Raw genomic sequence first — 26,582 nt, 5'->3', positions numbered from 1 at the left:
TGGAGTCTCGCTGTGTCACCCAGGCTGGAGTGCAGTGGTGCGATCTCGGCTCACTGCAACCTCTGCCTCCCAGGTTCAAGCGATTCTCCTGCCTCAGCCTCCCGGGCAGCTGGGACTACAGGCACGTACCACCACACCTGGCTAATTTTTGTATTTTTAGTAGAGATGGGGTTTCACCATGTTAGTCAGGATGGTCTCCTGACCTTGTGATCCGCCCACCTCGGCCTCCGAAAGTGCTGGTATTACAAGCGTCAGCCATCATGCCCGGCCCTGCCTTTTAAAAACAAAACAAAACAAAACAAAAGCAAAAAACTAAACACTAGAATTTATTTGGATTTCACAAGTTTTTCCAGTCACATCCTCTTTCTGTTCCAGGACCCAATCCAGGATACTACATTGCATTTAGTTGTCTTGTCTCCCCAATGAATCTTTCCCTAGCTTTCATTATCTTATCTGTCTTAAAGAGTATAGGCCAGAATCCTGTAGCTTTTTCCCCACTCTGGATCCATCGGATGTTTTTCTCGTGATTAAACTGGGGTCATGGGTTTTTGGGAAGAATAACACAGAGGTGAAAGGCTCTGGTCATCACATAGTGTCAGGTGTACATTCACATGTCAGGGGTGTGTGATATTCTTGGCACAAAAGAAAGAAGACATTTGTCCAGCATTCCTATTTTATTAGAAAGCTTTCTTTTGGCTCAGAAATGTTATCCCTCATTAGAAAAGAAAAATATCTTTATCCCTAGAATTAATCTATCTTTGTTCCCTTGGTCATTTTAAAGACCCAAAGATCACCTTGTTCAAGATAACTGTGTTGCCTCAAGTTATTCCAAGTGTATGTGTCATTACTTGTCATGAATTACTCCTGACATTCTTAGCAACATAAATGAGTCAGTTACGTAAGATGTCTGGCATACCCTGACAGTCCTTGGAATGGAGGGTCTATCTCTGCTGCAGACATCTTCACATTGGAATGCTTAATTTGTTGTCTTCTATGAGAAAGTCAAAAGGATTCCAAAGCACTAAAAATGTTGTCAGATGTTATGTGAGATCCAGCCAGCTACAAGAACTATTGTTGGTCTTCAGTTCGTGAACTGACATCTCAAGTATTTTATAGAATGTGCTAAAAGAAAACAGTGACGTAGGCTGATCTTCGCTGGCAACCGTTCCTAAAGCTAAGAGACTTAGAGTGTTTGAACGGTATAAAATAATCTTTAAAATGAAAGTTACCTTGTTTAATTTCTTTATGGACAGACAATATTGGCAGCCAGGAATTATTTATAAATCAGAGACCAAGAACACAATTGGTAAAACAAAAGTTTTTAATCAACTAAAGTAATTGCTATGAAATATTAAATAAGAAACAAATTTTTGAACTCCAATTACATTAATACTTTGTGTGAACTATTTCAGGAAACTATTTCAATATTTCAGTAGCAATTTCAACTATTTCAGGAAGGGATAACCTGATACCTTGCTTATATCTGGATACATTTTAAAAGTTAATGCCCCATTAGAGGTTAAGAAATGGAACTTTGCGGCCACGTGTGGTGGCTAACGCCTGTAATCCCAGCACTTTGGGAAAATGAGGCAGGCGGATCATGAGGTCAAGAGATCAAGACCATCCAGGACAACATGGTGAAACTCCCTCTCTACTAAAAATACAAAAATGAGCTGGGCGGGAGGCTGAGGCAGGAGAATCGCTTGAACCCAGGAGATGGAGGTTGCAGTGAGCTGAGATAGCGCCACTGCACTCCAGCTTGGCGACAGAGCGAGACTCTGTCTCAAAAAAAAAAAGAAATTTTGCTCAGGGGAAACAGGTAATTGTCAATAATACTTGAGTGAAAGGCCTATATAGTTAATTGAGTTTTCTTGGCAAACACTTTTAGATGCATTTTAAATAAGAAAATTTGAAGAAAACAATAGTCATACATTGATCTATAGGACATGGTTTTTAAAAAAACAAATCCCCCTATTTTATTTATTACTCCCTTTAGATTAGGGCTCCTTTCTCCTTCTGTGAGTGTAAGGCTAATGTGTTTTATATCTATTCCTTCGGTAATCTTCACAACAAACCTGTCATGTAGGTGATGAAGATCAGTTGTACCTACCATGTTTTAATAATCATAAACTCTTGTAAGTTGGCTAGCCATTCAGCAGAACATTCTGAGGCTGTATTTGCACGGACAAGGCAAGACAGAATTATCTGCTTAGGTCAGACCAATATAACGGCCAAACAAAAACATCTGGAAAACTCTACTCTTACCAGATGTGTTCAAGTTATTGATGAAGCCAGTCCTTTACTTCAGTTGTATAACTTCGTATACATGACATTTTCTACGACACTTATTAAGAATTATCTTCTTTCTCAGTTAGTGGTTTTATCTTCAGTCAAAGCATGTTTGAAAATCCTCACTTATCACTTTCTCCTTTGGTATTCAGCAGTCATCGTAATTTCTCTTGGCTTTCCTTGTTACTTCGAAAATGAGCCAGAGTTCTTTATACAACTGTTTGACCTTATAGTTCAACTTCTAGATGAAGTAGAATTATCTGTTTCCTTCCATAACTGCTTATGTTTTTGGTTTTTTTTTTTTTCAAATTCCTAGTCGAGTTTTACTTCTGACTTCTTTCATGCAACTAAACAGGTCTACAAACTGTCTAAGCACCATTATATTGCATCAGGTTCTGCCTTCTGTTTGCAACTCTAAAATATTTCATGTTGTATTCCAAGACATTTATGGTGAGGAGTATGATTATTATAAGTAGCTTATTGATTTATTGTCTATTTTTAGTTATTTCCATTCTATAGATGAGTATACTGAGGTTGATACAACAGCATGGGTGGAGTGATACATACTAAAGTGTGTAGTGCCAGACATAAGAAGTACTATTATTTTTGTAACACTAACCTCAGAATGCATTGCAGGGAGCATTGCATTCTCCCGGGTAGTCTCTTTTTCAGAAAAATTGCCATTGTTGTGTTTTCAGATATTGATGAATGTCAGCAAGGGAATCTATGCGTAAATGGGCAGTGCAAAAATACCGAGGGCTCCTTCAGGTGCACCTGTGGGCAGGGGTACCAGCTGTCGGCAGCTAAAGACCAGTGTGAAGGTAAGAGTGTAGTAACATGAACTACTGAAACTTCAGCTTAAAGCACCTGGTCTGAAAAAATGTACACTCAATCAAGTGAGTTTACTTTTTAAAAATTACCTAGATAATTGCATTATAGTGCCAGAAAGCCAGGGACTTAAACATAAGTTAGGAAAGTCAATAAAACAAGATTGAAAACAGTTAAATTTGAAAACCTATGGCATTAGCTATCAATGGCTAGGCATTAGGATTAAGAAGAAAAATTATCGCTCTTTGTGTAATTCTTTACTACAGAAGGTAATTTCCATTTAAACATGGAAATTAATTTAAAGGTTTTATATACTTGGATTTCAGCAATTAGAAAGTCATTATATCGGGCTGCTTTATGCTGTGGAATGTTAATAACCTTAATTTTTGTATTTACCGTTGAAAAATTTTTGCCTTTTAAAAAAATCACTAAGAAGACTTCTCAGTAAAACTGTAATAATGTCCCCCTTAGAGATAAAGTTTGCAAAATATGTTCTGTTCCTGTGGGTGATAGTGAGGATTCTGGATTTGCTAGGGTTGACCTTAGACTTTTTAAAGGAATATTTCATTGAATTTCACACAGAAATACTTCACTTCCCAATAAGTATGTGCTTCCTGAACTTGAAGATATTATGATCTCACCTGTGTCAACCACAAGTGTCCAGAGTTCTTGAGAGGAAACACCATTTCTTATTTAAGAACAGAATCCACACTGTATAAGGCCATTGTTTCATAAAGAAACAATATCCATGTCTTCATGTATACTCTGAATATTTGAGAAGCAAAAAAGTCTCCTGAGATAGTATTACAAAAGCGACAATACATGATGGTCATTACTTGCATCAACATTGTCTTTCTAGAATTTACACTGATCCAATTGAGACTGATTGAAAATGTTTTTGAAGCACCACTTCTACAGTTTCTTTGTATTCTCTTGCTCGTAGACATTGATGAATGCCAGCACCGTCATCTCTGTGCTCATGGGCAGTGCAGGAACACTGAGGGCTCTTTTCAATGTGTGTGTGACCAGGGTTACAGAGCATCTGGGCTTGGAGACCACTGTGAAGGTAAGAATTGCTCCTGATTTCAGAATCATAAAATGCCCAGATCGGAGGGAAATCTGGGCATCATCTCAGCCTTGATCTTTGAACCTCATCTCTTGATTTCATAGTGAAGATATTAGATCCCTGCAAAGTGTCTTCCCTGGGGTCACATAAATAATTCAAAGAAGGGAGTAGAGTCCAGATTATCTTTGCACTGCTTGGAGCTGTCTTTTAGACTTGTGCCAGCCAAAGGCATAAAAGAATCAGTTTAACTTTACCAGCTATAGATGGTTTATCCTGGGTACATAGTTCTGAACTGTAACACCTTATTTATGCAGAACCAACTTCTAAATGTTCCAAATAAGTAAATACAACTTAATTTTCCAGGTAATTAGAAGGTTTTTCAGAGCCAAACATCAATTCAGTTTTTGGCTTTTTGCATAAAACATTTCTGAAAGATATCCCATGTGTCCAGCATCGTGCAGTCATCAACCACTTTCACTACTTGTTTGGCTAAGAAGCTCTCTGCAGTGGTTGGGTGACTGAACCAGGCCTGCTTATGGAGATGGGAATATCTTCTCCCAGTGAGCTCCTTTTTCACTTTTACCACCAGTCTGTCACTTGTGAACTTTCTCTGTGTTCATTGTCCACCTAAGTAACAAGCTTTTTCACAGCCCACCTGAGGCTTCGCTGCATTTAGAGCCTGTCGGTTGTGAAACCAGAAATATGCATGTTGGCAGGGTCCGAGTTTTTGAAGGAGGGTCTGAACCCCACCTTTGAGAGAAGTGGATGAGCCTTTTGGTGAATGGTTTCATGACACACACATTTCAGCAGCCCCAGATCATTTTTCACTACCAGTCCAGTTAATTGGGAAAGATCCATTGTCGTTTACAGCATCTACATTTCTGACCAGAGAACTTGGCACAAGCAGTCACAAGTGGCTGAGCCCCATATCCTCCTGCTGCTGGGAGTGTAAATGACCCAACCCTCGGGAAGGCAATTTAGGCAGCGTTTTAAAGGCCTTAAAGTGTATACTGTTAAAGAATCAGTAAATCAACTTCTAAGATTTTATCCTAAGGTGATCATGTTCCTCAAAAAACTAATAACACCAATGAAGAGTTATAATCAATATACCTATTGAGGCTGGGCGTGGTGGCTCACGCCTGTAATCCGAGCACTTTAGGAGGCCAAGGCAGGCGGATCACCTGAGGTCAGGAGTTAATGAATCAGTAAATCAACTTCTAAGATTTTATCCTAAGGTGATCATGTTCCTCAAAGAGTTAATAATACCAGTGAAAAGTTGTAATCAATATACCTATTAAGGCCAGATGCGGTGGCTCATGCCTGTAATTCCAGCACTTTGGGAGGCCGAGGCGGGCGGATCACCTGAGGTCAGGAGATCGAGACCAGCCTGGCCAACATGCTGAAACCCTGTCTCTACTAAAAAAATACAAATATTAGCTGGGCGTGGTGGTGCCCAGCTTGTATATATATACACACACACACACATATATACACACATACACACACAAACACACACACGCACACACACCCCTATTGAGAAATAGGTCCATTAAGTGATAATATAAGATATGACTATGTATGAAAAAGTTGTGTTTTGGGAACTCTCTAATACATGGGTAAATGATAATGATTCTAGGTAGTGGCATCCCAAGGTGGGAGGGTTGGTCGTGTTGGAGGGAGACATTTATGGAAGAATCTATTCTAGAACTAAGTAACTGGTAAGGTATATTCTAGGGCAGTGGTCCCCAACTTTTTTGGCACACAGGGACCAGTTTCGTGGAAGACAGTTTTTCCCTGGACGGGGTTGGGGGGATGGTTTCAGGATGAAACTGTCCCACCTCAGATCATCAGGCATTAGTTAGATTCTCATAAGGAGCATGCAACCTGGATCCCTCACATGTGCAGTTCACAAGAGGGTTCGCCCTCCTATGAGAATCGAATGCAGCTGCTGATCTGTCAGGAGATGGAGCTCGGGTGGTAATGCTTGCTCCCTGCTGCTCACCTCCTGCAGTGCCGCCCGGTTCCTAACAGGCCACGGACCTGTACTGGTCCATGGCCCAGGGATTGAGGACCCCTGTGCTAGGGCACTGAAAACGTAAACTGACCATCAGCATCTCTTCTGTCCTGATTCCTGGCCAAGCCAAGAAGGAACTGCACCATTGATTAAGTGTTGGGTAACTGATGTTCATCGGAGGGCATGTTCCTCGCTTTGTCTCTTTTAATGTGTAAGCATCTTAACAGAAGTCTAAGGTTTTTATTCCAAAAACATCCATTGCATGAAAAGTCAAACAAAAGCTTTTAGCAAACTCGTTCTTCATTATTAATGTATATAAGATATGATTATGTTCCGTAAGAAAGCTTCTTTTGGAATATATAATCAGGCCCTTTTCTTTTAAAGTCAGGACTAGTTTCTCTAGTGTACTGGGTTATAAATAGGACTGGAGTCCATCCAACTAATTTAGAGCTGCCTTTGAAACTATGTTAGCACTTCAGCCTGCTAATTCCCAACTAGCAATGTTTCCGACCCTCCCCAGTGATATTTAGCCATAATTAACTGAGCTGTGACTGTTCACGTGCCTCTCACAGCTGTGCAAGGAAGAGCCATCTTTCTTCTTGGCTTTTATGTTTACATGTGTCATTTTCCCCTAATAGCTCTGGCAAAGACCTTGTTTTCTTATTGTCCTGTCATCCTGCTGGCCTCCTCGTAGAGTCAGAATCCCAAGTGTTGTGCCTGCTTCTGTGCGCTACTGACTCCAGCATGCTTGGTAGCCAGTCATTCTGTGATAATGAGCATGCCTCCATTGTCCTCATTCTTAGGGGTCTGGAGCATCTCGGCTTTCAAAGGCTCTGCCTGTGACTCGTTCCCTCCAAGCACAGTCTTTCATCTCCCTGTCTACCTTAACCTTTCCCCAATCCCTCACTAAGGTTGCTCCCTGCAGTCCTTTACAAAGCTGAGAAGATGACTCACTACTTACAATGTCTTTTCCTTTCCCTCTGTGCCCTTTGCTCTTGGTCATTTATTTGTGGACAAAATTTTAAAAAGGTAGAAAGGTGGGATAGTATTTCTTTCTGGTATTTCTTTCCAAATCAGAGGCATTCATACATTCACTTATGTATTCGTTCAAATATTTATTTAGTGTGGAGCTTGTGCCAGGCACTGTTCTAGGCATAGGGCAATAAACCAAACAGAAATTCCTTCGTTTTGTAGATTACATTGTAGTGTGAGAGATAACGAAAAAATACAATAAATGGCTGGGTGCAGTGGCTCACGCCTATAATCCCAGCACTTTGGGAGTTCCGAGGCAGGTGGATCATGAGGTCAGGAGATTGAGACCATCTTAGCCAACATGGTGAAACCTCGTCTCTACTAAAAATACAAAAAAAAAAAAAAAAATTAGCTGGGCGTGGTGGCGCCTGCCTGTAGTCCCAGCTACTCAGGAGGCTGAGGCAGAAAAATCGCTTGAACCCAGGAGGCAGAGGTTGCAATGAGCCAAGATCGTGCCATTGCACTCCAGCCTGGGCAATAGAGCAAGGCTCTGTCTCAAAAAAAAAAAAATATATATATATATATATGATAAATAAGTAAAATATATAGTTCGTTAGATGGCAATCAGTTTTACAGAGAAAATAAAGTGGGGTATATGGGCTGTGTTGAGGGAGGGTGGTGATTTTAAATAAAGAGGGAAGTAGAGGCCTCGCTGGGATGATAACACTTAATCATTTATGGGTAGAGCATTCAGTTCAAAGGAATAGCAGGTGCAGATGCCCGAGGAACCAGCTGTGTGGAGACCTGAGGAGCACCACGTGGGCACTTTCCATTTCGATGCCCAAGATGAATATTCAAAGGAAGATATCTGAAAGGCAATTGGATCTATGCATTTGGAATTTAGGGATGAGTTCTAGGCCATGAAATTGATTGGGAATGAGTATAGCTAGAAGAGAGATAAATCCCGGGCCCTCCAACATTCAGAAGTGAGGAAATGGGTAAGAACCAGCAAAGGAGATTGAGGAAAAAGTGGCAAGTGAAGAAGGAGAAAACCCAGAATCCAAGAGAAGAAAGTATTTCAAGGAGGAGGGAGTGATGGAGTGTGTCAAATGTTATTGCTAGGTAACAGAAGAACCAAAAGTTAACCATGGGATTTTTAGCAAGCTGGAAGTAGTTGGTGACCTCAACAAGCTCAGTCTTGGTAGAAAGATGACAGTGATTCACTGTTCCTGCCCTTAAAACCTGTTACTCTACTTCTAGGAAAAATATATATTTTCGCACTGCCCCAGGTGGTGGTACGAAATAATACCATGTTGTGCTCTCTTAATGTTCAACCTTTTTATTGCTTTGAAGACAGATAAAGGCCTTGCAAAAAAAAATTTAAACTAAACCTAACCCTAACATATGCTCAGCTTTCTGATGTATATAATTATTTATAAACACTTAAAATAATGCTCTTTTCCCTCACATTCATTATTTGTCTTAGATTTTGGAAAATAAATGAGAATCAAATTGCTTTAAAGTAGCATGAACAGAGCCGGGCATGGTGGCTCACGCCTGTAATCCCAGCACTTTGGGAGGCCAAGGCGGGTGGATCAGTTGAGGTTGGGAGTTCAAGACCAGCCTGGCCAACATGGTAAAACCCCATCTCCACTAAAAATACAAAAATTAGTTGGCCGTGTTGGCAGGCGCCTGTAATCCCAGCTACTGGGAAGGCTGAGGCAGGAGAATCGCTTGAACCTGGGAGGCAATAGTTGCAGTGAGTCAAGATCACGCCACTGTACTCCGGCCTGGGTGATAGAGCAAAACTCAGTCTCAAAAAGAAAAACAAAAACCAGCATGAACAGAGCAACATGCTTCCATTATGCTGAGGCAAACATCTAAGTTATGAAGTGTTTTTTCTTGTAGAAATTCATATTCCCAGGATTCTCTTATGATCTTTTTTGAATTGAGTTTTTTATTTAACGCCACTGATCAAATATGCTTCTCCTCGCTTCATTATCTGCATTTCCTACAAAGCAAAGAAAGAAAGGTTAATGGAAAAACTGATTGTCAGTCGGGTGCAGTGGCTCACGCCTGTAATCCCAGCACTTTGGGAGGCCGAGGCGGGCGGATCACAAGGTCAAGGGATCGAGACCGTCTTGGCCAACATGGTGAAACCCTGTCTCTACTAAAAATACAAAAATCATATGGGCGTGGTGGTGGGTGCCTGTAGTCCCAGCTACTTGGGAGGCTGAGGCAGGAGAATTGCTTGAACCGGGAGGCGGAGGTTGCAGTGAGCCGAGATAACACCGCTGCACTCCAGCCTGGCAACAGAGCGAGACTCCATCTCAAAAACAAAACAAAACAAAACTGATTGTCTACTTTACACCCATTAAAATAGTTGTAGAGCTATCAGAGTAAATGTGGAACAATCGGAGTTCTCATACGTTTCCTGTGGGAATGTAATTGCTACAGCCACTTTAGATAACAGTTGTTCAAAACTTAAATATAACCCAATTCCATGACCCATGCATCCTTTTCCTGGGTATTTACTCAAAAAAGGCAAAATCATATGTTCACACAAAGACTTATGATTATAGAAATATTTATAGAAACCTTATTCACAATGGCCCAAATGGAAACAACCCAAAATGCTTATCAAAAGGTGAATGAGTAAACAAATTATGGTGCATTCATCCAATGGAATTCTACCCAGCAATAAAGACCAGAGAACTACTGATACACACAACAACTTGGGTGAATCTCAAAACTATTATGCCGAGAGGAAGAAGCCCCAAAGCACAAAAGGAGTGAGAGGGAATGTGTTGGGGATGGAAATGCCTGTTCCTTGACTGGGATGTGGTCACAAGGATGTGTATACATTTGTCACAACTCATTGAGCTGACTCTTAAGTAGATCAATTTATTTTATGTACATTATACTTCAGTAAAGCTAGAAAAACACATTAAAGAAGAAGTTGAGTACCTGCCTTAGTTGAGACAAATTCACATCACCTTTGTTTTATGTTTTAGGGTCGGTACCCGGAAGCATTTTAATTCTGGGTGAACAGTCATTATAATAACATGTTTTTATTTGATAGAAAGAAGTGATAAGGCACTCTCTTATTTCTCTTTTGTTTGCCCCGTGAATAGTACAGAAGCCTGTTAACTGGTTGATTGGATTCTAGGAGAAAAATGAAATTTGGTATCACCGTACTTGAACCAGACAGCCGGGCGTATTAGACAGATGGCAACAGTCTCCATATTCACTTCTTCCTGGAATCTCTCATATTTTGGCAGCAATTACAATTATTTGCAAGAAATGCCATAAAATGCCAAATTCTGAGAAAACAAAGAAGGTTTTGTTCCTTAGCTTTCTTCATTGCTAATAACTTAAATCCTCACATTCACAACGGAAGAGGGCTCATGGAGTACATTAGGAATAATGAGCTTTGACTAGGGGTAAACATGGTAATCAGCAGCCCTCGAGAAAGATCTGCTCGCGTTCATGAGGTGAAGGGGGGCCATTAATTGTCTTTCATTCTCACAGTCAAAACTCGTTATTGGTTATGTATACCACTTTTAGTTGCGCATTTGCTATGAATTTTTTTAAACATTTTTTAAAATCCAGGCTACCTCAAACCTGTTTGTTACAGCTGCTGAATAAGTGACTTAAACTAGGTTTTTGATCTTGCTGTTCTCCTTCTGTTCAAAAGTCCCTCTTCTTCCGACTCCCCCATATTCTACCCTACTGTGAAATTTACTATAAGTAAATTTACAAATATGCTTCTGTTACTCAAAAATTTTATTTTAAACTTTATGATATTCTTTGTCTAAATGCATATGACCCCTAAAGTTGATGCTACTACTTTGTCAGATAATTATATTTTGTGACAATTCTTATGTTACATTGGTTTGGACTTATAAAACAATGTAATATTTTATGTTTAATAATACAATATCATTTGTTTATTTTATTGTTAATAATACAATATAGTTTGTTTCTTTGAACAAACATTTCTCTTGGGGGCAAAGACCATGCTGAAAACTTTCAAATTTTTTTCTATAATGCATAATACAGGAGTTTGTATAAATAGATCAAGTGTTGCTCAAGATATACTTAATAAGTATTTCTGAAATATTTTAAGTCTTTATCATCACCAACAATATAATCAAGTAAATTATTATTTGCTACAGAATTTTGACTTTTCCTCTTCCATTTAATTTCATTTGATGTTTAAAAGTTCCATTTCTTGGCCAGGTGTGGTGGCTTATGCCTGTAATCTCAACACTTTGGGAGGCTGAGGTGGGCGGATCACTTGAGGTCAGGATTTCAAGACCAGACTGGCCAACATGGTGAAACCCCATCTCTACTAAAAATACAAAAATTAGTTGGGCGTGGCACCGGCGCCTATAATCCCAACTGCTCGGGAGGCTGAGGCATGAGAATCACTTGAACCTGGGAGGCAGAGGTTGCAGTGAGCCGAGATAGTGCCACTGCACTCCAGCATGGGTGATGGCAAGAGTCCGTCTCAAAAAAAAAAAAAAAAAAAAAATTTTTAAGTTGTCATGTATTTAAAATTATGTATTATAAATGATGTAAAATAGTGTACCTTTACATGTAAGAGAAATGTCTAATTTTCCGATATGTGATTTATTTAGTCTTTAAGAAATTTTAAATCGGGTTTTAGATATCAACGAATGCTTGGAGGACAAGAGTGTTTGCCAGAGAGGAGACTGCATTAATACTGCGGGGTCCTATGATTGTACTTGTCCGGATGGATTTCAGCTAGACGACAATAAAACATGTCAAGGTATTTCTTGCTCTCTTTTTTTCCCCAGTCATTATTTACATAATTCTTCAATTCTGCCATGTTTCCAGATGATAGTCTGTGGTTTTGCCATGTGATTTATATGTAAATAGTCTATGTCAATTTTTGATATTAAAATACCTGTCTTGGGTCCGCATCAAGTGCAGGAAGGTGTTGCTTTGTCCAGCATAGTGTCAACTGAAACTCACATGAGTCAGAGCCGTGTCCTCACTGCGTGCTTCCATGCTGAGGTCACCTGTACTTTACTGTTTATTCCATGCTGTAACCTTGGTACTGGGTTCTAAATTATCTTTATAGCATCTTTTATGGGCATATTTTATTTTGTCTCCTAGGTGGTATTTATCTGTCCTTTTCTGACACTTTTTTTATCCAGTGCCCACCATTGCTTTTTTTTTTTTGAGACAGAGTCTTGCTCTTGTCACCCAGGTTGGAGTGCAGTGGTGTGATCTCGGCTCACTGCAACCTCTACCTCCCAGGTTCAAGCGATTCTCCTGCCTCAGCTTCCTGAGTAGCTGGGATTACAGGTGCCTGCCACCACACCTGGCAAATTTTTGTATTTTTATTGGAGACGGGGTTTCACCACCTTGGCCAGGCTGGTGTTGAACTCCTGACCTTGTGATCCCCCAGCTTCGGCCTCCAAAAGTGCGGGATTACAGGCATGACCCACTGCACCTGGCTCACCATTGCTTTTTCTCTTCCTAAAAAGCCTCACTAATAATTTGGTCAAAATCATGAAGAAGGGGATCTTACATTTTTTCAATGTGCTGTCACGTTTAATCTTCCAAACTGTACAGTGCATGAAGGGTACTAATAAAAACACAGCAACACAACACAGGTACTAATAATAACAATCACAGCAGCTGTAACTGAGCTTCTTCAGTATGCTGAGTACTGTAGGTATCTTGGTATCTCTTCGAATTCTTACAGCAACTTCAGAGGTAGCTTTTCTTGTATTCATTTTGTGCATGAGTAACTGAGGCTCCGAGAAGTTAGTGAGTATGCTGCTCTCTAATGAGTGGTAAAGTTGAGATTTGAACCCAGTATCTTTTCCCACTACTCTTCCCTACATTGCCATACCAATTATTGTTATGTTTATAGCCAAAAGAAAGAAGAAAGTGAAATTAAGTGATTTCTCTCACAAGGTAGCCCATTGAGTCATTTCGACACCATGGCTAAAAAAATTAAATTCTCTAGATTCTCTATCCCAACATTTTTAGATATACCTGACTTGACCCACAAGCTTTCCTCTATTTACTAGTGTTAGTAAACCCATGTTTATATTTTCCACTGAAAATTCACACTTATTTTACCTTTATATCTGTTTATTTCTGATACCTGATAAATATTATTTTTTTCTTATTGTTTATCTACCGTTATGGAACTGTGTAGTGTATCCCAAAGCAAAAATAAATAAAAAAAATTGTTGGAGTTACTTTTTACCCACTATTACTGAATATGTATGATTTTTTTAAAATTCTGGATTGCCATAAATTATATCTCATCTCACATGTCCCAAATAACAGTCTTCCTGTGGGAGAGGATGGTATCTACTCTCTAAGATAGTGGCACTGGAATTATATATCTGTATTACCAGTCACACTCAGCCATGTGTCAGAGATATGAAAAACATGGACCTTTGCCACAAGGTTTTAAAAAATTATTCCTTTACTGATCCCAAGATTTAAATATACACCTTCCTGCACTTGATGTGTACCCGAGACAGGTATTTTAAAAATCCCAAGATTTAAATATACCATGTACCTCATTTGAGATCATGTATTTATTTGCCATCCTCATGCAATAAGGTGAAATTCAATTTTTTCCAGTGCAGAAATTAAATGTGCTTGGATTTAATGCAAAAGAGAAGGAACATTTGAATTATAAATATATGTGAGAATATTTCCACTTTGGGACTATTACCTTTTAACAAAATGAATCTTGATTTATATAAAAATACCAAGAGATGGAAATAAAAAAAAAAGGAAAACAAACCCTGAATCTTGTTTTTATTATAGGCTTTTTGGCTTAAAAGTATATTTTCTTTTCTAACTCTTCTCGTCACAATTTGTTTTGGCCAAATACAGGCAAAACCAAATCTTAATAAAAATGAACCAAGATTTCATATTGCATAAATTTAACTTCTAGAGTTCAGTCACACGGAACTGATTTAGTTATCTGGTTCATTAATTGCACTACTCCATTCTCTCAATATATTAAATTTGTGTCTGTGGTTTGATATCACCTCTCGAATATGTGACTACTCCAGAAATACAGGGTTTTATTGACTATCAGTCATTATTAAATTGTCTTCATTCTCTGTCACATTTATTCCTATTTTCCAGAATAAGTTAATATGTCTGAAAAATGTAGATCCAAATAAATGAGAAGCATTTCTGAAGTAGGTCTTAATACTGTTTAAAGAATAGTGTCTGTGAATCTGTTTTATCACCCACCACCTCCTGTTAGAAGCTGTACATGATGGCATATATATACTCACCTCGTTTTGAATTATCCCTTTTCGCTCTTTCACTAGAGGCAGTTTTGTGATCTTTCACTCTGCCTGAAGTTAGTAGCGTACTTTTCTCTAATCCCTTGATCATGTCAGCATTCTGTAGAGAGGTGTAGATTTCAGTTTGTTTAAATTCTGAAAATGTAATTGATGGCAATGCAAATAACCATGGACATGTTTGAATAACAGTGTGTGATAGGCATAAACTTTAAACCTTACCTAATGTTCTGAAAATACTTCTATATTCAGTAAGGCATTTTCAGTTGGAAGCATGTTTAAGATTTTCTTTCCCATACAAAACTAATGATGATATACAGACAGTATGGAAATTCCATGTTAATAGTCTCTTCAGAAATGTGGCAGGATACATTTGAGATTCAGAATGCAGTTCAGTTTCATGTTTTGATTTACGCATGCCAAATTATGAATTTCTGTGGAATCGCGGACCCATGAAAGAAACCCAACTTAAATATAGTCTGGCTTTCAGCTCGAAGTTACTAGCAGCATAGTTTAGAAATGCCTCAATAAGTACAATCCAAATTGAATGCATATGTTTCCCTAGTTCCAAATATTCATGTTGTTCTTTCTTAGCAGTTTCCTGGAAAAAAAAAAGTCTAGGAATTCATCTTCAGTTCCTGTCATCAAACTTTTTAGACAATTATTTGTGTTAATCAGTGACTTTTTTGATGCAAAAACTTTGTGCACATTATTCCCTATGCAAAGTTGCAAAGCAGGTAGTTTTTCAAGGACCACACTGAGGCATAGGATAAAATAAGAAGAGGTGTCTCAGGTAGCTGCTAGGGCTTAATAAGATGGATATAGGTCCTGAGCTTGATCCCCAAGCCAGTGGAACTTCATGCCACCTTCTTCCTCAGATAGAGTTAATTCTTGGGCAGCAGGTTGGAAATAAAGAGTGGATCTGAGGACCAAAAGGAGGTCAAAATTCAAAAAGGATGGCCAATCTAAGATATTACCAATAGGTAGAGAACAAACATAGACAATATCAGAGATTTTATAAAAGAAGTAAAGAATTTCACAGAGTAAAATCATATTGAGAAATACATAAGTAGAAAATGATTCATTGGCCTTCCTTGAAATATCTAAAAACTAGTGACAGTAACAAGAATAGGAGAATTGTTAAGAAAGTATGAGTAATTGCTGTTGGGTTTCTTATTTTTATTCAGCGACGGGCAGGCCAAATAATCTGAATTATATGGCAGATGGAAGGGTAAAGAGTTCAAGATTAAATAAAGGAAGACGGTTAAACCAATAATTGCCAGAATTTCTGTTGCACAGGAAGATCAGCAAGTCAAAAAGAAGAGCTTCAGGAGATTCTGGCTGTAGGGAAAGGGATGACTTTATTGAAGACCACTGGGTCAGTGGCTAAGCATGTTGTAGCAGCCAATAGGAAGAACGTACAATCTGTATGTACCTTTCCCCTGTTCTTATTAAGCTTTGCAGTATTCATGTGGGTTCCTGTACTGAAGACCTCTTTTGTAAGAGATAAAGGGAGGGCCTACGAGACTTGGGGAAGATAGGAAAATGACCTTAGTGGAGCTATGCCTCCTGAATGCTGCTGCTAAGGACGCGTGATCATTTTTATGACCCCCAATTAACTAAAAGAACCTTCACCAGTCACCATTCAGTTAGCGGAGAAGGAAAATAACTGAGAAATTTTGTGCTGGACAAACATTCATAAGACCCTGCAATGTACCCAATAGGAGTCAGGAACTCAGAGCTTTTCAACTGAGATCACTTATCAAGGAGCCATCAGTGTAATGAGGGACACAGATGAGTAAACCAACAATTAGGCAGTTGCATGTATCAGAACCATTGTGAATAGGTGAACCTTTCTCTAGGCGCTTTATGTTGTCATCTTGGGCACTGTTAGCCAATATGATTAGAACTGGTTTGAAAGAGCCTTTTACTTATAGTAAACAGTCCATGTGTTATCAGTGTTTGGAAGTAGCCCTTGACCCTGGCCACGGGGAGCACAATTACACTGAGGACAAGCTGAGCATAAAGTCGACAACACAAGTGTATGGCATGATCTGTTCATGAGTCTTCTTAATAGTAATTACTGCTTTTTGACCCTTCATTGTGTGGTAGGCACTGCACTGAGCCCTGATTCGCTGATTTCATCATCGGAAACCATACAAATACGAATTTGCATGGTCTAACAGGCCTTCTCGGCCAAGCATGGTGGCTCACCTCTGTAATTGCAGCACTTTGGAAGGCGAAGACAGGAGGATCACTTGAGGCCAGGAGTTCCAGACCAGCCTGGGCATCATAGTGAGACCCCATCTCTGCCAAAAATTTAAAAAATTAGCCAGGCATGGGGCCAGTACCTTAGTGCCAGCTACTGGAGAGGCTGAGGAGAGAGGATTACTTGCGCCCCAGAGTTTGAGACTGCAGTGAGCCATGATCATGCACTGCATTGCAGCCTGGGCAAAACAGTGAGACCCTGTCTCTAAAATAACTAAATAGGCCTTCTTTTACTTGTATTTTATTTCGGTTACCCATTTCCAATGAGTTATAGATTGGAGTCTATTTCATTTATATATTCAGCAGTCATTTGTGAAGTGCCATGTATGAGCCAAATACTATAAATAAGACATGTCTAGCCTTGCCCTTAAGAAGCCCACATCCTAGGGATGGATAGGCAGGAATGTAACAAGGTGCTACAGACTATAACAGCTGTGTGCATGGCAATGGGAGAGGACAAAGAAGGACACAGCATTCTCACCAATGAAGTGCGTCTCTCAGAGTTGTGGAGTATTCCTCAAGCCCCATGTGTCTAAAATAAGGGTAACTTTGGGTTGAACCTATGAAATTGCTTTTTTTTCAGGTCAAAAATGATTGTACATTGGCTATTTCCTAACTCAACCTAAATAGTTTCTCTCTCATAACTCAGCTTGTCCTGTGGTTGATTTATGAATAAATGGTAGAGTTGTGCCACTAAATAAATGTCCAGCCATGTCATAATAGATTTCTTTACCATCTGTTTGATAGTATATGGGAATGAAACCGATTTTTTTCAAGTTTTTAAGACTCTCTTTTAAATTACAGATATTAATGAATGTGAACATCCAGGGCTCTGTGGTCCTCAAGGGGAGTGCCTAAACACAGAGGGTTCTTTCCATTGTGTCTGCCAACAGGGTTTCTCAATCTCTGCAGATGGCCGTACGTGTGAAGGTAAGATAAACCATACGAAATCATATTGTTGTGTGATAAAAGAGAGAGGAGATTGCTTTCACTTATACAAAGACTTAAAGACACTAAGAGGTACTGCATAATTCAGAGCCTCAAAGCATGTGTGCATCAAAGTAAACCATACCTGAAAGCATAGCTCAGGGGTTGCTGGGATTTACGAACAGGATAACCTAAGGTTATGATGATAAAAACACTCACAGATGGCTCCACGACTGGTACTGAATTAATGAGTCGAAATGTGCAGTGACTGATAGGAGACATGTAGGAGACCTAAAGGAAAACTGTGGCAACTTCCCTTTCCCCTGGGACTCTGCTTCTTTTGATTGTGCTTCATGTAGATGGTCTTGATCATTCTGTGTATAAAAAATGTCTTGCGGCTGGGTGCTGTGGCTCACGCCAGCACTTTTGGAGGCCGAGGCAGGTGGATCACTTGAGACCAGGAGCTGAAGACCAGCCTGGCCAACATGGTGAAACCTCATCTCTACTAAATATACAAAAGTTAGCCAGGTGTGGTAGTGGGTGTCTGTGATCCCAGCTACTTGGGAGGCTGAGGCAGGAGAATCGCTGTAACCCAGGAGGCAGAGGCTGCCGTGAGCCGAGATTGCACCATTGCACTCCAGCCTGGGCGACAAGAGCAAGACTCCATCTAAAAAAGAAAAAAAGAATGTCTTGCTTGATTTTTCTGTGTCACTGTGAACAAATCTTCTAGAATTCTTCCCCTAATATCCTTATTTCCAAGGCAGTATATTTACTTACCTATCAGTATTTATTATCTCCTAAAAGCTAATTAAGTTGTAAGATGTTAAGATAATGCTCTTGGCTTCCTACTTACAACCTCTGTATGTTTGCAAGAATACAGCACTGGTTATTTTCATAAGATTTGTGTTCTTGAAGACCTATTACAGCTTGCTAAATGGAGGAATAATTTACCTGAACCATTTTAAAAGTAAACTGAAAAGATTCCCGTAATCATAATTTCAGTTGATCTCTTTTGAGAATCTAGATTATTGAAACTCAGCTATATTTTAAAGAAGTAAATTGCAAAAGTTTTGTTCTGGGTCTCACATAGTGCCCAGATTCTTTGCTCTAAAAAATAGTGCAACAGGAAGTATCTGCTCTCCTTGCTAGTACCAGAATGGAACCAAGCCGAGTGCCAGCAACCAGGTTCATCTGAAACTAATTATTATATTGGGAGGAATAAACTGATCTTATAAAGAGCAGAAGATTGTTGAAATTACTCTCCTGCTGAGCAGACAAAATATGGATGCCAGATTTGACTAGAATTGGGAGAGAGAGAGTTCAGAGTGGATTGAGCAAACAGATTGAGGGGTTTGGAAGGGATAGGAAGTTGGGAAATGGAAGAAAGCATCATAATAATGTGGGTGATGAGAGATTTAGAAGAAATCCATGCTTCAGTGGTTCAAGTTTTATGTAAATTTTATATTTGGAGCTTCGAGACCAGAGCTTTTAGAAAAGACACTCCATGAATGCATACATTCTTCTGCAGAGATTATATTATTCCTCAGCTTGAGGGATAGGGTGCAAGCCCATCCGAGTCACTGATGAAACAGATTTGCAGAATTCCTAAACTCCAGAAGGATGCAGGTTTGCTTTTTGCTTAGCTCTAAATCATGGATGGTAAAGGCTTGCTTCCTAAAAAATGGTCTGTGGTAAAACTACTGATGGTTGTGCCATGCAAAATTATATTCAGAAAAAAACATAAGTGACCTCAAGTGCTCACTAGTCAAAGCTGTTGTTCCAAAAGAATATACTAAACATAAATATATTCACATTTATTTTGTCTTTTGCACTTACTAATGATTTAATTCTATACTTTTTTAACACAGATTTCTGCAACTTGAGAGTTGCATAATCACTGTAATTTAGTTGCAGCTCTAATTTTGTTGGTCATTTACTTGGCAAAGACTTTAATTTAAAAATGTGGTTTTAGAAAACTTGTAATGCTTTATAAATTACTGTACTCATTGAGTATACTCTTTGTGACACTTGGTCCGTACTGCCTTGACTCCAGAACCTGGACAATTTTATAAGTAATGAAATACAAGTTAGAATATTCTGTTGGTATTATACATGGTAGTATAACTAGAACTCTCCATAATTATTATGCATGTTATTCTCTTTCTGGGATAAGTTCTGCATGAATTTTATTTTTTATGGGCTTAATCCAATATTCTAAATTGGTCCAAATTTCCCTTTGTTAGACTCAGTCTGAAACTTATGGCAATAGTGCTATGTCCTGATTTCTACCTCTGGCTGTGCTGCAGGACAAAGCCAGCTCATGTGATCAGTATTCAGCAGTGAGGCTGATGTGTGATTGAAATTTAGCAATGGAGCAGTTGTACGTAGTACTTGAATTAACACTGAGAAGAAGTGGGTGGCATTCTTATCTCATGCCCATTTACTGATTTTCTTCTGAGCTTCTGTGTGAGGAGCTGAAGCCGCATTGACACCAGGGCTGACCTGCCCCGCTCTAAGCAGGGCTAAATAACTCGCACATAGCTGAAGGAAGGAGGGCCCTTCCCTGATTTCCCATGACTTGGAGAAGTGTCAGCATCTGGTCATAGTTAATGAACCACAATGAAGGGCAAACTCTGTCAACATGAATTGTCTTAAGTGTAGCATGGCAGCTTCTATAGCAATAAAAATGGCACCACTGGCTCCTTCCTTTCCCTTACATGTATAGGTTGAGTATTCCTAATCTGAAAATCCAAAATCTAAAGCACTCCACATTCTAAAACTTTGTGAGTGCAGATATGATGCTCAAAGGAAATGCTCATTGAGCATTTCAGATTTTAGATTTTTGGATTAGGGATGCTCAACAGGTAAGAATAATGTACACATTCCAAAATTACCACCACCCCCCGCAAAGAAAAATCCCAAATCTGAAATACTTCTAGCCCTAAGCGTTTTGGATAAGGGATACTCAATCTGTATATGGTACTCTGGGATACATACCTGGGAGAGGAAGGAGAAACACCGTGGTTCTCCCATATAAGATAAAGAATGGTGTAATTCACAGTTCAAGTAAAGTGGAAAGTAGGTGGTGGGTGGGCAGCTATTTGTCATTTATTCACTCACGTAACCAGTATTTACTGAGTTCCTATCTGGTTCCAGGCCCTGTTCCAAGGGTAAAACATACAATTCTTGCCTACATGAAGCCTACATTCCACTAGGGGAATTGGGGATAAAGAAGCCAATGGTATATGTAGGATACATTAAGTGTTTATAACATAGCATAGTTGCCCTTTCTGGATATAAATAAGTGCAGAGTGTAACGTGTCATATATAATATAATACACAGGATATTTTTTTCAAATCCCAGACTTAGATGTCAGGAAATTGCAGGGGAACAGGACTCTTCTGATTGACTTCTGCTACACTTCCCTTTCCTCTCTCAGTTATAGTTCATCTTCTCCTGCCACCTTCCTTTCACGCTATAGCCAGAGCTTTTATCTTGCGTATTAAAACAAAGGAAACTTTTTCTTTCACTCAGCTCATTGTTTTATGGTCCATTTGACCATATCCATTTGTTTAGCAAAAAATCATAATTCTTTTGCCTTTTTATTTTTGCCCTTTTTTATTGTGGAATTTTAATTCACATGAAAAATACTCATCATCAAGTCTGGGCAACATAGCAAGACTCTGTCGCTACAAAAAAATTTTTTTTTAATTAGCTGGACATGGTGGCTCATGTCTATAGTCCCAGCTACTCAGGGGACTGAGGCGGAAGGATCGCTTGAGCCCAGGAGTTCAAGGCTGCAGTGAGCTGTGGTTGCGCCACTGTACTCCAGCCTGTGTGACAGAGCCAGACCCTGTCTCTTAAAAAAAATAATCTGACCAGGCACAGTGGTTCACGCCTGTAATCCCAGCACTTTGGGAGGCCAAGGCAGGTGGATCACCTGAGGTCAGGAGTTTGAGACCAGGCTGACTAACATGGTGAAACCCCGTCTCTACTAAAAATACAAAAATTAGCTGGGTGTGGCGGCAGGCGCCTGTCATCCCAGCTACTCATGAGGCCGTGGCAGGAGAATCACTTGTACCCAGGAGGCAGAGGTTGTAGTGAGCCGAGATTGCGCCATTGCACTCCAGCCTGGGCAACAAGAGTGAAACGACATCTCAAAAGAAAAAAAAGTCGTTATCATTGCATTCATAAGCTGATTAGAGATTCGGTCTCTTTATCATCAGTAGAATGCGTGTGGAAGAAAATTAGGAAAACTTATGGTAATCAGATTCCTAGGGGTCACTGTGTCTGTCCCATGGCCCATGGGGAAAAACCTCCTGATCTCTGACTTTGTGTCGCCTCTTTTCCATGCCTCCTTCCTTGCTGCACTTGGCCAGGAACAATTGCGCTCTCCCAGTCGTGTGCCCAGGCTGAGCAAGGGTTTGTGTGACTGCCGTGGAGTGCGGCACACCCCCCATCTCTAGGCTCCCTGTGCACTCCATCCTGTTCACATGATACAGCGGCCATGTTCATCTAGCAGGGACCCCAGGGAGCCCACCCACACAGAAGGAGCACCAGCAGCTTATAGGACCTGGCACCTTTCCCTCCAGTGTTGGCCAGGCTTGGTTAGTCATGGCTAATTAGGCCTCCAAACCATGGCCAAAATCACTCCCTGAAGTACTGTCTTTTAGAAAGCATCCCCATTCATTCCTTCATTTGACAGATATTTATTAAGTGTCTACCTGTGTGCCATCCATTGTTCTAGGTACTGGGGCCTTGTCAGTGAAGAACAACGGAAGATCCCCACTTACTTGGAGGCAATAAACTAACAGATAACTAAGATGTTAGAAAGTGTGATAAAGGCTGGGCATGGTGGCTCACACCTGTAATCCCAAGCACTTTGGGAGGCTGAGGCGGGTGGATCACTTGAGGTCAGGAGTTCGAGGCCAGCTTGGCCAACATGGTGAAACCCCGTCTCTACTAAAAATACAAAAATTAGCTGGTTGTGGTGGTGCACGCCTGTAACTCCAGCTACTCAGGAGGCTGACGCACGTGAATAGCTTGAACATGGGAAGTGGAGGTTGCAGTGAGCCAAGATCATACCACTGCACTCCACCCTGGTGACAGAGCAAGACTGTCTCAAAAAGAAAAAAAAGTGTGATAAACTCTGTGGAAAAAAAAAAAAAAGAAAAGGTAGAGCACAATATGGGGGACCTGAAGGGTAGAGCAAGAAGTGGAAAGCTGCTTTGATGCTAACTGGGGTGATCAGAATCGGCTATTCTGCTTCTGTAAGTGAAAGAAATACTAAAATTTTCTGAGTGAAGAAATGAAGCCATATGAAGTGCCTGTCATGTTCAAACTGGTCTTCTACTGGCTAAGTGATAAAAGCCCATCAATAAATAGGTAAGGGAGCATGAGATGGCAGCTGAGGACTTTCTTCCAACTGTCAACATGAATTCTATTATCCAGACAAGAATAGAAAATCAGATAAAGTACAACGCCAAGAGTTGTAAACACTTGATGTAAACTATGGACTTTGGATGATAATGATGTAAGAGTTCATCAGTCATAACAACCGTACCAGTCTGGTGCAGGAGACGGGCAGTGGCAGATGCTGGGGGCTGGTGTGAGGGAGACAGGGTATAAATGAAAACTCTCTGTGTAATCTTATTGGGAACCTAAAACTGCTCTTAAAGTCTTTTTGAAAACTCAGACATATTTTTGGCATTACCTTTTTTTTTTTATTGGAAAGGAAAAATGAAAACCTTTCATTTTATTAATAATTCTATATTCCACTCCTGTATTTTCTTCTCTTGGATGATGATGGTGATATTATTTCTCACTTTTCAAAATAATACCCTGGACTGAGTATGGGATCAGCAGCTTCTCCTGCTAGTTTTCAAAAACGATTCTACTATTTGATTGAAAAATTGAGCACTGCAAGATTGGAAGGGGGCTTCTTGTCACATCTCGCCTGAACTCTGACTCCCACAGTATACCCAAAGTATTCAGGAATCAAGTCCTATTGCTAAACATCTGTAGAGACTAACCCCATAATCTTCTTGGGTGTCTACTATAAATCACTTCTTGCCTACACATTCATCTGAAATGGAAACTGGTAAAAATTGCCAATGCGTTGACGTGTACTGAGAGTAGTGATGTCACAACCGAGAGAAGATGGATTCAAACTCTCAGGCTAATTTTGTATTCATTGGGAACCAGAAAACACGATAAAGACAACATTGCCAAATCAAAAAAGTAACAAATTGGAAGCAGACGTGGGGTTTGTTTTCACACTTTTAGGTACATCTTCTATGAACGGGAGAGAATGAAAGCGTAAAGCCATGGACGGTGCCCCAAGGCAGTTGGTGGTTTTGTGGCATGGATATAGAACTTTATATCTGTCACCAAAGAGAAAATGTTTTTGAAAATGATTTAGCCAAGTGGGATGCTGAAGAACTCTGACACAGTAATATATTACATGTGGTGTGCTTAGCCCAAGATTTTCAGGTTTTTAGGAGTTTTTGGGTCTGAAACTGAAAACTGTACTAAGAGTTGATGATTTTAGTATTTCTTAGTAGAGAGAATTTTAACAACAGAATCCACTCTCTTCCATGTGTAAAAAGAAAAAGGATCATACAACATTCTAGGTAAAGAAAGAAAGTGGCTTCCAGCTATAAAAGCTACTGTTCACACTCACTCTTCCTGTGAATGTACTTCTGCAGAAGTGAGTGAAAATGAGTGTTTAAATCATTAGGGAGAGAGCTGAGGAAATTTTTCTGGAATGAGTTGCTTTTGGACTTGAAATGCAAATTTTCCATGCATTGCTTGATTGTCTTCCATATATCAACATTTGTATAAAGAAATTCCTAATAGTAGCAAAAAATTCGAGAGCTCTTCCTAAGCCTTCTTTTTTTTTTTTTTTTTTTTTTTTTTTTTTATCACTGCTGACCTTTTCAAACCCCAGAGCTATGGAAATCATCTGTTCATAGAAGGAGAAGTAAACACTTTCCTTGCAGCCAAAAAATAGGAAGAAGACTGCCAGAAAGTGAAGTCTGTGACTAGGCTAGCTGACCCTGCATACCGTATACTGACATCCACTCATGCTCTGGGTGCTGGGCATCCTACATCTGACTCCTTTGATGTTAACAACCCGAGTCCTTTTTAGATCATGAAAGGTTATTGTAAGCAGTGTTTTTGTACCGAGACCTAAACTGTAATACTTCATACACATATTCCAGAAACAGTTACTTTTTAGACATCTGATAGAATATTAAGCAACTATCTTGGTCTCCCACTATGAGTGGACTGGAGATACATTATATATCTGATTGCATGATTTTATTAAAACAGTAGCAAGAATAATGTATAATAGCATTCACTGAGTTCTTATTACAAGCCAGGCACTATGCTAAGTGCGTTGCACCTGTCTTCTCATTTAATCTTCACAATAAACCTGTAAATAGGTTAACTATTAATTGGTTTAATTTTGGCTGCAACAAACAGCTTAGAATGAGGGCATTTATTATACAAATGAGAAGTATAATACAAGATTGTTACCTCTTGCCTCCTGTAGGTCCCTATTTAAATGCTGTTTCCTTAGTGAACCGGTTTCTGACCCTTCTTTCTCAGATTCACTCACCCTGTAATGAATGAATTAATTCACTTCCTGTTCTTTTTTTTTTTTTTGCTTTTTTTGTTTCTTTACCACCTTATTCTACTTATTTACCTTGTTGATTGTTCTTTGTCACACTCCATTGCTAGACTTTAAGGCCAGTGAAATCGGGATTGTTTTCTGTATTTTTTACAGCTCTGTATGCCATTGGGAATACAGATGCTACTCAATTTATGATAGGGTTATGTCCTCATAAATGGAAAGTCAAAAATGCATCAAATACAACTAACCTACCAAACATTATAGCTTAGCCTAGCCTGCTTCTAGCACGTTCTAAACATGCTTAGAACACTTACACTAGCCTAGTTAGGCAAAACCATCTAGTACAAAAAAAAAAAAAAATTTATAATGAAGTGTTGAATATCTCATGTAATTTATTGTACTGAAAGTGAACAACAGAATGGTTGTATGGGAACTCGAAGTACAGTTTCTACTGAATGCATATTGTTCTTGTACCTGCATAAAGTAAAAAAATCGACCGGGCGCAGTAGCTCACGCCTGTAATCCCAGCACTTTGGGAGGCTGAAGCAGGCAGATCACCTGAGGTCAGGAGTTGGAGACCAGCCTGGCCAACATGGTGAAATCCCATCTCTACTAAAAATGCAAAAAATTACCCAGACGTGGTGGCACGCACCTATATTCCAGCTTGGGAGGCTGAGGAAGGAGAATCGCATGAGCCCGGGAGGCGAGTGAGCCAAGATCACACCATTGCATTTCAGCCTGGGTGACAGAGCAAGACTCCATCTCAAAATAAACAAACAAAAAATCCTAAGTGGAACTATCCTAATTTGGAGACCATCTGTAATTAGTTGGGGCACAATACGTATTTGGCAAATGAATCAAGGGGAGGAAGGGACAGTCTGTAGCTCATCCTGGGCTACTAGGAAACATTCTTAATAAGATTACTCCAAACTGAGTGTGATGTACACCTCTGTGAAGCCTTCCCTATTTTTTGAAGACTTAATACTCTAATGCACACCCTGCATAACTACTGGGTGTAGTAGTGGCTAAGAAGTTATGCTGGTGAGTTTGGCTACATGGGCTTGAACTCTTGTTCCAGCACTTCTAAGCTGTGTGAACTTGGTGAGTGCTTCAGTTCCCCCTCTGTATAGTAAACATAATAATAGCACCTAAATGGAGTCGATGTGTGTTGGCAAGTATCCGCTGAGAATGGAGTAGCCCATAGAACATACTCAATGAATGTGAGCTAGTGTTACTATTTTAGCACTTTTTATACTAGT

The 26,582-nt window shown here is 39.7% G+C and overlaps 1 protein-coding gene across 23 annotated transcripts in view; it reads left to right on the top strand.

Moving 5' to 3' along the window:
- The window catches only part of LTBP1 (latent transforming growth factor beta binding protein 1), a 446,431-nt gene that overhangs the window by 339,789 nt on the left and 80,060 nt on the right, over positions 1-26,582 (top strand). For all 23 annotated transcript variants that reach the window (XM_024242216.2, XM_024242210.2, XM_063713730.1 and 20 more), the window contains 4 exons: positions 2,988-3,110; positions 4,061-4,183; positions 11,842-11,964; positions 17,561-17,686. In XM_024242216.2, the coding sequence (XP_024097984.1) occupies positions 2,988-3,110; positions 4,061-4,183; positions 11,842-11,964; positions 17,561-17,686 (495 nt within the window). The remainder of the gene's footprint in view (positions 1-2,987; positions 3,111-4,060; positions 4,184-11,841; positions 11,965-17,560; positions 17,687-26,582) is intronic.

This window comes from Pongo abelii, chromosome 12, assembly GCF_028885655.2.
Source record: "Pongo abelii isolate AG06213 chromosome 12, NHGRI_mPonAbe1-v2.0_pri, whole genome shotgun sequence".
NCBI classification, from domain to species: Eukaryota; Metazoa; Chordata; class Mammalia; order Primates; family Hominidae; genus Pongo; species Pongo abelii.
Note: the sequence above shows the minus strand (reverse complement) of the source record. Positions and strands in the feature narration are given on the sequence as shown.